This window comes from Cydia splendana, chromosome 5 (genome assembly GCF_910591565.1).
Source record: "Cydia splendana chromosome 5, ilCydSple1.2, whole genome shotgun sequence".
Classification (NCBI taxonomy): domain Eukaryota; kingdom Metazoa; phylum Arthropoda; class Insecta; order Lepidoptera; family Tortricidae; genus Cydia; species Cydia splendana.
This window is the reverse complement of record NC_085964.1, coordinates 24893837-24908305: the sequence shown is the minus strand read 5'-3', so window position 1 is coordinate 24908305 and position 14469 is coordinate 24893837. Positions and strand designations below refer to the sequence as shown.

The following is a 14469-nucleotide window of genomic DNA, read 5'->3' as shown; positions in this document are numbered from 1 at the left end:
CGACCGACTGGTAGCCATCTGGTGGGTCGGCCCAGGTATCGCTGGGAAAGACAGTGTGACGGCGGATCTGCTTCAGCTTCGCGTCAGTAACTGTCAGGAAGTTGCGCAAGATCGGGACAGGTGGCATGCTCTCGTTTCGGAGGCCAAGATTCTCTTTGGATCTCTGAGCCAAAATAGTAAGTTAGTTGGTTAGACTCACGGCCTAACAGATATAATTTTGCCGTGCAATACTTAAACAACAGTAAGTGCAAAAAGTGTGTTTCGAGAAAAAGGCAAAAAACCCTTTCAAACCGTTTTTTTTTGGTGGTCTCGATTATTATTTACAAATGCTTGAATGTCTATATAATATATAGCATGGAATACATGAAATACGAATACGTGAACACTTTTATATTTTAACAATTATTGAATAAATTATTGCTATTTTTTTAAATTTTACAGTTTTACTGTACCCTCGGAAAGAAGTAAAAACACAATAAATGCAGAATAAAGTGCAGTAAAAAAGCGGATTACTGTAAACAACCCTCGTACACTAATACTACTAATAGCTACCTGAATTAATTGCAAGCTAAAGTACAGTATTCATAACTATTTACTGTATTTTACTTAGTATATATATTGATTGAGTTCTTCGAGATACCAACACGTCGTGATACAAATAAGGTATGTTTATAAAAATACACGAATGTATGTATATAAAAAAAAATCACATCAATCATAAAAAAAATAAGTATCTCTTACTATGTAGTTGGAATTAGTAGTAGTAACAGGTAGAGTACCTATCATAAAAATCAGACTTTTTCCATGGCACTCAATCTTTATAATCAATTCCTACAGATTAATATAATCGAACTTGTGACTATATCACATACAAATTCAATAAAAATGAGATCTTTATCTTCTCGTCTACACGCTGTAGTCTTACCACGAAGTTGACACTGACGTGACACTGACATATTCGCTAGCCTGTGCATAACTTTCTAACAATACATCTCGTTCATACTATGAAGTTATGCACTCTATACAACATCGCAGGTATGAACTTCATACCTGCGATGTTGTATAGAAAGTAAGTTACGCAGACGTTAGCGAATATGTCAGTGTCAAAGTCGTGGTAAGGCTACTGAATAAAAATACTAGTAATAAAAATAATGACAACCGCTCTGGCCTAGTGGGTAGTGACCCTGCCTATGAAGCCGATGGTCCCGGGTTCGAATCCTGGTAAGGGCATTTATTTGTATGATGATACACATATTTGTTCCTGAGTCATGGTTGTCTTCTAAGTATTTAAGTATTTATATATTATATAATTATATCGTTGTCTGAGTACCCACAACACAAGCCTTCTTGAGCTTACCGTGGGGCTTAGTAAATTTGTGTCAAAATGTCCAATATATAAATATTTTATTTATTTATTTAAAAAGCTTTCACATACATTTATATGTACAAGAATATCCATTACCTATTACAAAAAAAAAAATTAAAAGACTCTGTTCCAATTGAATATGATTTAAATTTCATCGAACTGAATAAGTGTTATAGGTAGAGCCTTGGGCCTTAAGAGGATAGAGGATTATTAAGGACCGTGATTGACAACTTGTAGGATGATCGACAGCACCGCATTTTATCAATGGTATCGATAATAAATATTTAACTTTTGTCTTACAATGTGGTTAATCTATCTAAATGAAACGACACTTGAAACGTAGTTAAATCTCTCAGGTCTCAGGCAGTAAATACATTTGAAAATAGCGAAACGACAGTTTAAATCACAGTAGGTAAGTGAGTTTAGGTTACTGCATTTTAATTAGTAATTATGCTGAAAAATCAATAACATTTCAAACACAGTACAAATATTATAACATTTATATTGTACTGCATTTTAAACAGTTTTTGGCGTAAGTATTAGCTTCTCTTAACTAGTTAATATAGGATTAACGTGAGACCTTTACTGTACTTTAATCAGTAAAGTCTCAAAATTCACAGCCGACAAATTTATTACTGCAGTTTAGTTAGTTTTACCTCAATAATTTACTAAATTCTTCTGATTTACTGTACATGGATGCTTCGATTTTTATATGTTCCCATTATCATAATCGCACGTGGACTATATATGTACATGTGTGCGTCTTGACATGGTGGTCCAAGATCAAGAAAAAACAAAAAATCGCAAAAGTAGCACTTACTGTTGTTTAAGTACTGCACGGCAGAATTATTAATACTATAATGTATGTTATTTTTTTTTTAATTTTCGGAATGACAGTTATGTTAGACTAAGACAGTCAAAAGTGCAGGCTATATTAATGGAATATATTCATTAAATAATAGTATGAAGCAATTGGATATGGATGGATTCGGTTGCCAATCATAATATTTAAGCAGCTCTTGTTATAAATGTGAGTCGTTTGCGCCGTCACGCCATTCCCGCCGCCGCCGCCGCCATGTCGCCGCTCGCCCGCTCGCTGCTCGCGCTCGCCGCGCTGCTCGCCGCCGCCGACGCTATTCCCAACCCTTTTTGCGACAGCCTGAGTAGAGGTAGGTAATTAGCGTTTTTATTTTATTATTTATTACAGAGTTTCCGTTTGTGTTTGCTTGCGTATTTATCGCATAAAAATAATTTTCCCACGCTCCCTCAGCGAAAACAAAAGTAATGTAAATACGCAAGTAATTATAACGGGTTAGCGTTAGCACTGATTGAGTAGCACGTATTTCAGTGATAAGCAAGAAATATTTTTGTTGTCATTAATATGATCTTCCGCAAAATAACATCTTATTCTATTATTTTGTCTAGTAACTCTAAAATCTAAACTGTCATATTTTAAATCATCTTAAGATCGTAACTTAAAGTCTCTCCGGATTCATTTCAACTTACCCGAAGGGTTGTGGGCTTGATTCTACGTGTGCTCTGCTATATTAATAAATCATATACCGTGTATGTATTAAACTTTGCCCTTAACATAACTTTGCCCACCGCGTCACAGTTCAGTAAAAGCGAAATAACTTAAAAGTAGTTACAGATACACTCTATTCAGTAGCTGTAACTATTTATAATGGAGCCCACAGATTACTATTTCGCCGGACGATATCAGCCTGTCAGTTGTTCGGAGCTGTCTAATTTACAGGCCGATATCGTCCTGCGGACTGGTAATCAGTGGGCCCCTTAAAATATTTTTTACTGAACTGTGACGCGGTGGGCAAAGTTATGTTCAAGGGCAAAGTTTTATACTTTTACGGTAATAGAATTAAGTTAAAATCGATCATGGTCATGGTCTTTAATGTTTCGCTATTTAGGGTGCAACACTAAGACCGTTGACTGTTCCTGCCTATGTTATTGGCCCATTTTTTGACGATTAGATTTTTATATCAGGTTTTGTTAAACATATCGGTAGGTTTGAAGAGCTCCTCATTCTGGTCGGAACCCAAATTTGGGACAAAAAATGTACGAAAACTCCATACGTTTTCGTAACTTAGTGGTAAGTTTTGTGTGGAACATACTGTGAAATCGTGCTTTTGTTGTACAGAATAAGGAACTCTATTTATCAACCAAATTTTATCAAAATGTGAGAAATTTAAAAAAAAAGTCAGTAAATTTAAAAATAGCTTACCCCCGTCATTTCTTACAGGGAAACAAACATACGATTCTTCTGAAACTTTTGAGATAACTGCCACCGGTGATTCGGTCACCACTATACCTGATGTAAGACAATTTTAGTTTTTTTTATGAGATAACAGTTTTCAATGAAAGGAATACATTAACATTCTTCAGACGACTTTTAAACGAAGTTGATAAGTCTGACACAAACTTTTATTCTTTTTCCTATATTTGATTCAAATCTTGTAACATTTTGAACCACTTTCGTATCTGATTGATTGAATTGAAATTAAGAACGCTTTTGTGATTGTTATGATAATATAATAACACGTTACCATGACGTTGATCTGATGATTTAGGGCGAGTTGCACCTGCCACAGTAAACAGACTGATCAACATCACGCACCAGAGATCTATGAAATTTCCCATCACATACAATAAAATTTAGCGAACGCTTTAGCGGTGACAGATGGTTCAGTGCAACCGACCCATAGTCGTAAGCAGAATTTATCAAACTTCTCGACGAGGAAACGCAAAAAATAATATATAGTTAATGTTCGTTGAAATTCCTAAGGGATTAAGAATTTCAACGATGATATGATAGTAACATCCTGTATGTATCCATTGCATAACTGTTATGGAATGTATAAGTCGGCGGCCGATCGTAAGATCAGGCATATCGTGAAACGTGAAAATCTTTTACTCGTTCCCTGAGTCGACGGAGCCCCGCTACGCGGGACTCCTATTTCTGGGCAGTTTGCCATTCGGGCATCTGAAGCAACCTAACGAACCTATCCTATTATTAGTTTATTAGTTTAATGTGACTATCGTCAAAACATTACACAGGAACATTACGATCTGCCTGATCTTACGATCGGCCGCCGATATATACAAGATATCCATTCAGTAATTAAAGTAATACTAATTTTATTATTTTAAAAGTTGTATTTTGTATGTGCAGAAATGTACAAGACCAGGAAGGAGGTTAGTCGGCGATTATCTCAGTGTGTGTAACGCCTACCACAAACCCCAACTCGACACACCCATGGGCATCGCCAACCCTTTAGGGGCTGTGTACATCACCTGCCCCAGGACTGAGGCTGGCTGCTCGCAGCTTAAACTGCAAGTGACGCAACACTGCGAGATGGTCACGGGGCCTACGCCTCTGCTCTTGGGTTGACGTTGTGACAATGAAGTTGCTTAGCCGAATGAAGATTGTTCCTATCGAAATTTAAGTATTGCCTCCGACTTTCGTTCTCGATATATGTATAGTTAAAATCAAATAAAGCATTCATTCATCAAGTGTTTTATTTTAACCCCCAATAATTCTGACACAAATTTATAGTGGTTCGAAAGTGTTTTGGTGTAAGTAGAAGTGAATAGAGAATCGGTTGCATAATGCGACCTGTAGGTGAGAACTGGACATAAGAAAGAATTTAACCCAAAGCTAAAATGGAGACTCGCTTTCGCTCGGTCGAAACAAGATTTAATAAAATAAATACGTTATACATATATATATTATATAATATATATATATATATATATATATATGTAGCGTTTGATAAGCAAAAGATGTAGGCATTTAGACCAAATAAAACAGGAAATGTGTGATATTTTTGGAAACACTAGTACAGTGCGACATAACAAATCTGTATGAGTCCATAGTTGCTCGAAATAAATATTTTTCATTTCATTTCATAATATAACATAGTAGAAATTAATAAAAAAGAAACTAAAAAAATTCCATACTAAATTGTTGCCATGTTGTTTAGGCATTTTTAAGTCAAAAATCTGACTGTTATGTAGGAAGTGGCGCCCTCAATTATTTTCTATAATTTCTTGTCGGACTATAATTCAGGAAAATGTATTTTCTATCGTGTTTTCACGAAAATGTAAGAACTATTTCAGTAAGTTCTGGTGGTTGAAGCACTGAGCATTGTAATTTATTAGGTATGTTAAATGATAATATATCAATAAGAAGGTACCTATTTGATAAATTTAAACGCCAGTCATGGCTTACGTACTTCACGGAGTGTAGTCGTAGCAAAATGCTTATATATGCGAAGGAAATATCAACATTTTTAAGATTCCATACCTCAAAAGGAAAAATATGAACCCTTATAGGATCACTCGTGGGTCTGTCTGTATGTCCGTCTGTCACAGCCTATTTTCTCCAAAACTACTGGACCAATTCCATTCATTCATTCATTCACTTCTTCATTGGTAAAATTTTACATGCAATGACTGACGAAATATTGCTACTGGCCCGCGGTCTATCTGCACTCCCGTTATTTATTTTCTAGTGGTAGGTGGTAGTGAGTTGTATAATTGGCCCCCATTGACACCGAAAGACTTCCGAGATTTAGCTAAAGTGTCATTCTATGGAACTTGCTAACTATGTAAACAAACCGCCATATTGAAATTGCCTCTGAATGATGAATTTACGACTAGACATAAAAATTTAAAATCGCTCTCCTTTTTGATGCGACTGGCAAATCATATTACTTTTTGGCAACCGGGTTTTTTAACCTAATTAGACCCCGCTGAATCCGAATTTGCCGGTTGCTTGATCGAATTCTTGACCAGAAGTGAGATATTTGATATTAAAGGTCCCATTTTTTAGTTTTTCGTAAATAACTCTTAACCGGTGGCGCATAGAAAAAAATGTTCTATTACATAAGTTATCTGCATGTTGAATAACCGATGGTCTCAAAGGCGGTGGGCGCGTGGGGTAGTATCTCGATGTATTACTTCACAGCTAAACCAGTATGCTACCATGCTACCAGTGCATGAAATAAACCTTAGGACTCGTTAACCATACTAGTGCCTACTATATTTCAGAACTAAATGACGAAAAGAACTAATTGCTATTAGAATGTTGACTGGTTAAATTGAGAATGAAAAGATCACATGAAACCGTTCAAATCTTTATTCAAGTCAAGCTAGGCCGGCTCCAACCCTACGCCTCTAACATGAGAAGATTTAGCCCTATATGGGACCGGCAACAAACTCAGAGGGACAAATCTTTTCAAAACAAGTTAAAACAACACATAACACATCATTTCTTTATTTCACAAAAGTAAGCTTCTAATGAAACATAAGAAATCAAAATAACACTTAAAATAAAACACTTAGCTAAATGGTTAAAGAACGCGGGATTCTATAAGATATCAGAATAATCCTTTAGGTATAAGCCTTCAGGAACGTAGCGAGTTAGGCACGAGGTTGGCTAACGAGTATGTCCGATCTCTAGCGCGGTCCGATCAAGAAAAAATACCAGCGGCGGAGCCTCTCCGCTCCCGCCTCAGTCAAGTTGGTAAACCTGCTCGACCAGTCTACCAACATACCGACAAAAACGCCAACTCGTGCCTACGCTCACTCGAGAGAAACCTCTCGACGTTCCAAAGCCTTCTACCTGTCATCTCAGTTCAACAACACGCCAATAGATGGCGTTACTCTCTACGCAACTTTATTTCAACAATGCGCCAATAGACGGAGTTACTCTCTACACAACTTTATTTATTTTGTTACAACCAAATAATACGTAGCTCAACATTGCTAATCGATTTTATACAGGCGTCTAAAATAATGAACTATAACGCTGCAATACGTCTTTCTGGTGTCAGGGTCCGACATGCATAAAATTGCCTACAAGAAAGAGGCAGTACAATTTTTCGCTAGGATCAATATTCAAAGAGATATTAACGCGGGAAATTTAATTATAGACATACTAATACGGCGCGCTTCTGCATATTGAATGCTTTAACACGGCTAGCTGCTGTGCGCCTGTGTCCCATATATAGATCTACCGCTTGGGTTAGTAGTGAATGAAAATACCCATAATAATAGGCTTTCTTATGTTATCAAATTAAAGGATAATATAAAAAACGCCTAGGAATGATAGTTTTGCTAAGCCTAGAGAGTGTAAAGCACGCTGATGCCAACCTATCACACAGCGACTGAATGTGATGGGACCACGGGAGCCTGGAGTCAATGGTGCAGCCTATAGGTTTGAACCTGACCTATAGGTACTTGCAGAACGTTGATCCCGTCAACTGATATATTTAAGTTATTAACCGACTTCAATTTCATAGAAGGAGGAGGTTCTGTATTCGGTTGTGGCTATTTTTTTTTTTTTTTTTTTTTCTATGTACGTTCACCGATTACTCCGACATCCGTAGTCCGATTTGAGTAATTCTTTTTTTGTTTGAAAGGAGCTACCTCCGAGATGGTCCCATTTTAATTTGGTTCTGTTCTGATGATGGGATCCATGAGGAATTGAGGGAACTCCTCAATTTTTAAAGGCACATGCATGGTGTTTTGGGCGTTTTCTTAAGCAACTCGAGCATTTTCTCCCGAAAACCACCAATTTGATGAAGTAGACCTGATGATGATGATTATTTTGATGATAATGATGATGATTTCTTTAAATGTAAGTATGTTCAGCGATTACTCCGGCACCTGTGATCCGATTTGAGTAATTCTTTTTTTGTTTGGAAGAAGTTACCTCCAAGGTGTTTCCGTATTATTTTTGGTTCTGGTCTGATGATGGAATCCATGAGGAATTGAGGGAACTCCTCAATTTTTAAAGGCACGTGATAAGTGATTTCGGGGTTTTCTAAAGTAACTCGAGCATTTGCTTCCGAAAACCACCAATTTGATGTACTGCAACTGTAGCCTTACCACGAGTTTGACATTGACACATTCGCTAACGTCTTATGCATCTAAATGTAACTTTTTATGCATCTCGCTCACACTAAGGTTAGTACGAGCGAGATGCATAGGAAGCAAGTTACAAACATGCTAGCGAATATATCAATGTCAAACTCGTGGTAAGCTGGTAAGGCAACTGATCGGGGATTAGGGTTAGGAGTTAAGGGGTCAGGGATTAAGGGGTCGGGGAATGGCGGTTGAAGGGTTGCTGGTTCAGGATCGAGGGGTTCCTGGATCAGGGGTTGATGTGCTGTCAGGTTGAGTGATCGGGGGGCTGAGGGATTGGGTCAGTGGCGGGGCGGGCGGATGGATTTAGTTGACAGGAATTATAATTTCCTAGACGGACTCGAGAAAATTTCTGGTTCAGGGTCGAGGGGTTCCTGGATCAGGGGTTGATGCGCTGTGAGGTTGAGTGATCGGGGCGTTGAGGGATTTAGTGTAGTAGTGACAGGAATTATAATTTCCCAGACGAACTCGAGAAAATTCCAGATTACATATTTATTAAAGAAATAGGTACACGAATTTAGTGTTAAACATGATCTTGTTTTTCATTCATGTGTCGCGCTCTTAACAATGCGTTAAAACTAAAAATGGAAAAATAAAAACTTTTTACAAAAAAAAGCAAACCGACTTCAAAAAGGATGAAATAAAATATTATCCTTTTTGAAGTCTATGCGTTACCAACTGATATGTTTGAAGTCGGTGCCAAGCCAGGTAGTAACAATACCAGTCAAAAATAATCAGCTTTATGGCTATAAATCCCATTAGAACTGTACTAATAACTATTACAAATGTTTAAGTAATTCTGTCTGCCTCTTTGTCGCCTTTTCATGGCTAAACAACTGAACCGCTTTAGGTGAAATTTGGCAAGAAGGTAAATTTCTTGAATTGTTTTATATTTTGAAATGTAGTCCTCTGGATAAGGGACGGGAAATTACTCAGTCCCAATCTCACACTTGCGTGCTATAGACTGTTCGAGCATTAGTAAGAAATGCTCTTTAAAAAATACGACGGAAAAAAAATGCATTGGATTTCCACTAATGTGCCGACAAACATGGTACAGACTGCGCCAAGAAGGTTTGATCGTGTGTTCTGAGGTGTGTTCTTAGATACAATCGACGTCAAAGATATGTTTACACTTTTGCACCTTACACCTTATAAGGCGAAAAGTGTAAACATATTTTTAACGTCGACTGTACCTACAGAAAGTATGTTCATTGTCGTCGTGTAAGGGAATCCAACGTAGGTACATCCTTATCGAATCGCACCAAAATCATGGTATGCTTCAAAATTTGGCTTGGCACCGACTTCAAACATATCAGTTGGTAACGCATAGACTTCAAAAAGGATAATATTTTATTTCATCCTTTTTGAAGTCGGTTTGCTTTTTTTTGTAAAAAGTTTTTATTTTTGTTTGCTTTTAATTTAAAGTCGTCTTTTTTATGTTTAGCTAAGTGCATGCCGTTAAATAGAGAACCACTTTGACAAATAAACGGTTGAACATTGCGTTATTTGTTTTATATTTTAAGATTTCACAGTTATTGGTGATCACCAATATCTACACACGTGTCATATCATCAGCAAAAGTTATGGTTATGGTCGGGACAAGCTGATGGGGATAGGAATTTCATTGATTAAAATTAAAAATAAATGATTCTCCATAGATGATCCCGGGGGGACAGCTCGGTTGCCGATTTGTTCTAGTTCCGATACCGTAGGTATCTAGGACATAAGTACACTGCGTTTTTTTTTAAGAAAGCTAATGTATGGAAAACCGTCCTTCGAATCCATATTGGGACAACTTTTTTAATAAAAGAAGCTTATGGTCGACTTTAGCATATCATATGGTCTAACTGAGGTGCAGAAATCCCGGCTCAAGATTTGCCAAAGGGCAAAGGAGCGAAGCATCCTGGGTGTCCAAAGATCTGACAGGGTGAGGAACACAGAGCTTCGCTCCAAAACCCGAATCGTTGATGTAGTTGGGGTGAAAAGACCGCCAGGCTGAAGTGGGACTGGGCTGGCCATGTCTGCCGGATGCATGATGAGAGATGGGCCACAATAGCCACTAGCTGGCATCCCCAGGGTAGTAGAGGCAGAGGCAGACCGAGAAAGAGATGGCGGGATGACTTGGATGCATTTCAGCGGGATTGGAGGGATCTTGCTCAGCACAGGGAGGATTGGAAAGGGAGAGGGGAGGCCTTTGCCCCGCAGTGGGACACACACATAGGCTAAAAAATGGTCGACCAATTTCAATTTCAATTCAATTTCTTTATTCATAACGTAAGTTACATGTCAATTTTATTATACATATTTACATCTTATGTCTATTTTATATTAACAATAATAAGTATCTCATTTCAATAATCACATATAACATTGTTTGTATTCATAAATTCATCGAATGCGTAGAACGCCTTATCTATTAAATATTCCTTTAGCTTTCTAATAAACATATTGTCTGATAATTCTGCTGACTTCAAATTATTTGGCAAACGATTATAAATTCTAGGACCTATGTACCACACACATTGTTCAGACTTTTTTAGTCTGTGCCGGTTAGGGAGGAGATTATTTCCATTTCGGAAGTTAGGACCACGCATTCTAAATTCATTAAGAGTTTTTCGAACTACCTTAGCCACTTCAAATATGTACAGACCTGGAACATCATCATCCTTAACTTCCGAAATAGGCTACGGGCAGGTGTGTCCCAGGGTACCCCAGCCATAATCCTAATTACCCTTTTTTGCATTATAAACACCCTTTGTCTGTCCGCTGCTTGTCCCCAAATATCAATTCCGTACGTTACAATGGACCATTTCGAAATTGCGCGACAAGTCGCAGAATATGGCTGCGTCTTGTCGCCCACCCTCGAGGTGAGACATCACGACAAGCATCCGCCGACGCTGATAGCAGCCGAGCAATCTTCGTGTTAAAATACGTGAGTGACCCCTTTTAAAATATTAAATAAAACTTATTAAGAATTCATTCCCTAAACATAGGTACTTTGTCTTGTATTTATTTACCCGGATATAAACTAGTCAATATAATAAGATATATTTATAACGAAATAGGATGAACGATAGTGGCAGTTAACGATGACATTTAGATGTCACTGAAGTTGTGACATTAATATTCCTTGCGCTGTACATATGTCAGTTTCATTCATAAAATGAGTGAGACTGATTGACTGAGACGTCAAGGTGACGTTCGGATGTCAACATTGTCAACTGTATTCTTTTACGGCGTCGTTGTTGCACTACTGTTGCTGTCAATTTTCCTTGACGAATGACAGAATGAACGTCATAATCGCAGCAATATTTAATGCGATGGCGAATGTCACTCATTTTATATAGGAAATTGAAGGATGGAAATAAAAACAACGATGGAAATAACAACAGCGGTGGAAATAACAACGACACAGTATCAATGAGAGTTACAATTGACATTCAAACGTTACCTTTATAATCGCGACAGTAATGCAGTGGCGAACATCACTCATTTTAAGGGTTCCGGACCCGACGGGTAAAAACGGGACCCTATTACTAAAACTCCGCCGTCCGTCTGTCCGTCTTGTTAAACTAAAACACCAATCATCATCAAATAAAGGATTTAATACAATAAAACAGACATAACTTGGGAAGCTTTACTACGACGCCGCCATTGCGGCGATGCTCATCTGTCAGTCCTTGGCGCGCTATAATAGTGAGGTGACCATTTCCAATACCGAGTTTTAGGCTGCACACGCGAAAGATCGTTATCGGTTATCAGTCTGTTTGTCCATCTGTCTGTCTGTCTGTCACCAGGCTGTATCTCATGAACCGTAATAGCTAATAGACAGTTGAAATTCACAGATGATGTTTTTCTGTTGCCGCTATAAAAAAAAGTACTAAAAACAAAATAAAGTAAATATTTAAGTGGGGTGGGACTCTTTTTTGCCGTTTTTTGCGTAATGCTATGGAACCCTCCGTGCGCGAGTCCGATTCGAACTTGGCCGGTTTTTTCAAAAAAAATTACATATTCAGTGGCTAGATATAATTATGGCAACTATACAGTAAAGTTATAGATGTAAGTATACATTTTGGAGACAATGCAATATTGCATGCTCACATTAAGTCAATCTAGAGTCTGTGCGGAAAGAGAAGAGACGTTAAATGTTTGGGGTCCAATATATTCCACGACTCTTTTCTTTCCGCACAGAATCTAATAATGCCACTAGAAGGTGGAAAGAAATTCTGTACCTAACTGTAAAACGCAATCATTTTGAATTTTGGATCGGAAGGAATATTTCTACACTTACAATTTTCATTGGTAGGTAGAAATACTATCAAAACAGTTGATGTTTATTATTGAATGACGATTATCGTTATAGACACCATGTGATGTATTATTGAATTTTCAAATTGTATAAAACAATAAATAAAAACCAGCCTTCTGGGCACCCTACCGAGCGACTATGACTTCGGTAAAAAATTTCATTAATAAATTTTAGTGTTCTTAGTATGTTATAAAAATATTAATAAATAAAATCTTTTACACACGTCGACCAAGCCTAACCAAAGCTCGCGCTATGGGCACTAGGCGACGATATACATACTTATACACATAATTATGTACTTAAATACATAGATACGAGTCTTGTTCTACCTCTTGTTATCCTGGCATTTTTGCCACGACTCATGGGAGTCGGGACCGGGATTAGTCCGGTTTCCTCACGATGTTTTCCTTCACCGAAAAGCGCATGGTAAATATCAAATGATAGGTACAAATAACGTCCGTAAGTAAACAAGAACGGACATTCTTGGTAACCACACAATTAATACCTTTACCGGGATTCGAACCCGGGACCTCCAGCTTCTGCAGGGTGAACTTACAAGGCGAACTATAATTAATATATTATATGTAGTTGGCTTTCTAAATAAGCGTTAATTATGTATAAAATAATCATACAAAATTTTATGGGTAATTGTAATTAGCTTCATATCGTGATAAGTGATTGCGAGTAGTGAATATATCTTACGAAATAAGATTCTGATTAACAAGTTCTAAATGTAGACAAAGTTATTAAATTGGATAACTACATTAGCCTATACATGTGTTAGCAATTTGAAACGGCCACGAGGAAAAGTGTACGAAAACAAATAGTTATACGTATGTATATAATTCTTAATCGATTTTCCATAGTAAGAAATCGATTTAATGCTACATTATACATTAAGGCACAAGCGTATAATTATAGAAGCGTATAATTATATATGTTGCAGTCAAAAGTGTGAACTGGTCAAAAGAACTTTTAACCGACAAAAACAGGCAAAACTGCTTTTGACTGAGCATGTTGGTCAAAAGTAGTTTTACCTGAAAATCATACCTATTTTTGGCAGCAGTTTCGTTTTTAGGGCGTAGCAAAAAAAAATAACCCTAACCTACCTATCTCTGGGAACAGTTTTTTAGGGCGTAGTAAAAAAAAATAACCCTAACCTACCTATTTCTGCGAGTACTTTTGACTGATAGTAACAGTCACAATTACTATTAACCAATGATTTTCAGGTAAAACCACTTTTTTTTTTAATAGTTCATTCAAGTAGGCATATAACAATGCGCTTATGAACGTCAAATAAACCTTTACCGGCTTACAAAAGGAAAAGAAAATAAAACCAATAAAAGAAATGAGAATACATATTATATGAAACTGACTGATTGTTATGAGATGCTTTCATACAATTTGATGTGCTTTCTTACCTGAGCTGAGTCACCTTTAACTCTACACATAATACAATGCTTTTAATTGGTACTTGTCGTTATTACAGTTTCTGGTTTCTTTTGACCAACATGCTCAGTCAAAAGCAGTTTTGCCTGTTTTTGTCGGTTAAAAGTTCTTTTGACCAGTTCACACTTTTGACTGCGACATAAACATAAAAAAGCGCTCTGAAAAAGAAATGTAGGCGCGAAGGGTGGATTAAAATACATATTTTGATTTCACGGCACTGACCAAATTTCAACTGCGATAAAAATATTAAGGCATAAAAAACTAATAGCTGTTTGGCATCAAGTCTCATCATAATATTATGTACAAGGCCATAATTTTTTTTTACGATATTTTGTAAAACTAAGTAACTTATGGATATCATAGGAATATTACATTAAATAAAATAGAAGTTAAATTATCA

The 14469-nt window shown here is 37.1% G+C and overlaps 1 protein-coding gene and 1 long non-coding RNA gene across 2 annotated transcripts in view; both read left to right on the top strand.

Moving 5' to 3' along the window:
- The window catches only part of LOC134791036 (uncharacterized), a 195956-nt gene that overhangs the window by 70105 nt on the left and 111382 nt on the right, over window positions 1–14469 (top strand). The gene's annotated exons all lie outside the window — the stretch shown is intronic.
- Window positions 2383–4890, top strand: LOC134790319 (uncharacterized). Its single transcript, XM_063761090.1, has 3 exons — window positions 2383–2535; window positions 3624–3697; window positions 4554–4890. The coding sequence occupies exons 1-3, from the start codon at window positions 2442–2444 to the stop codon at window positions 4770–4772; spliced, it is 387 nt and encodes a 128-aa protein (XP_063617160.1). The 5' UTR covers window positions 2383–2441; the 3' UTR covers window positions 4773–4890.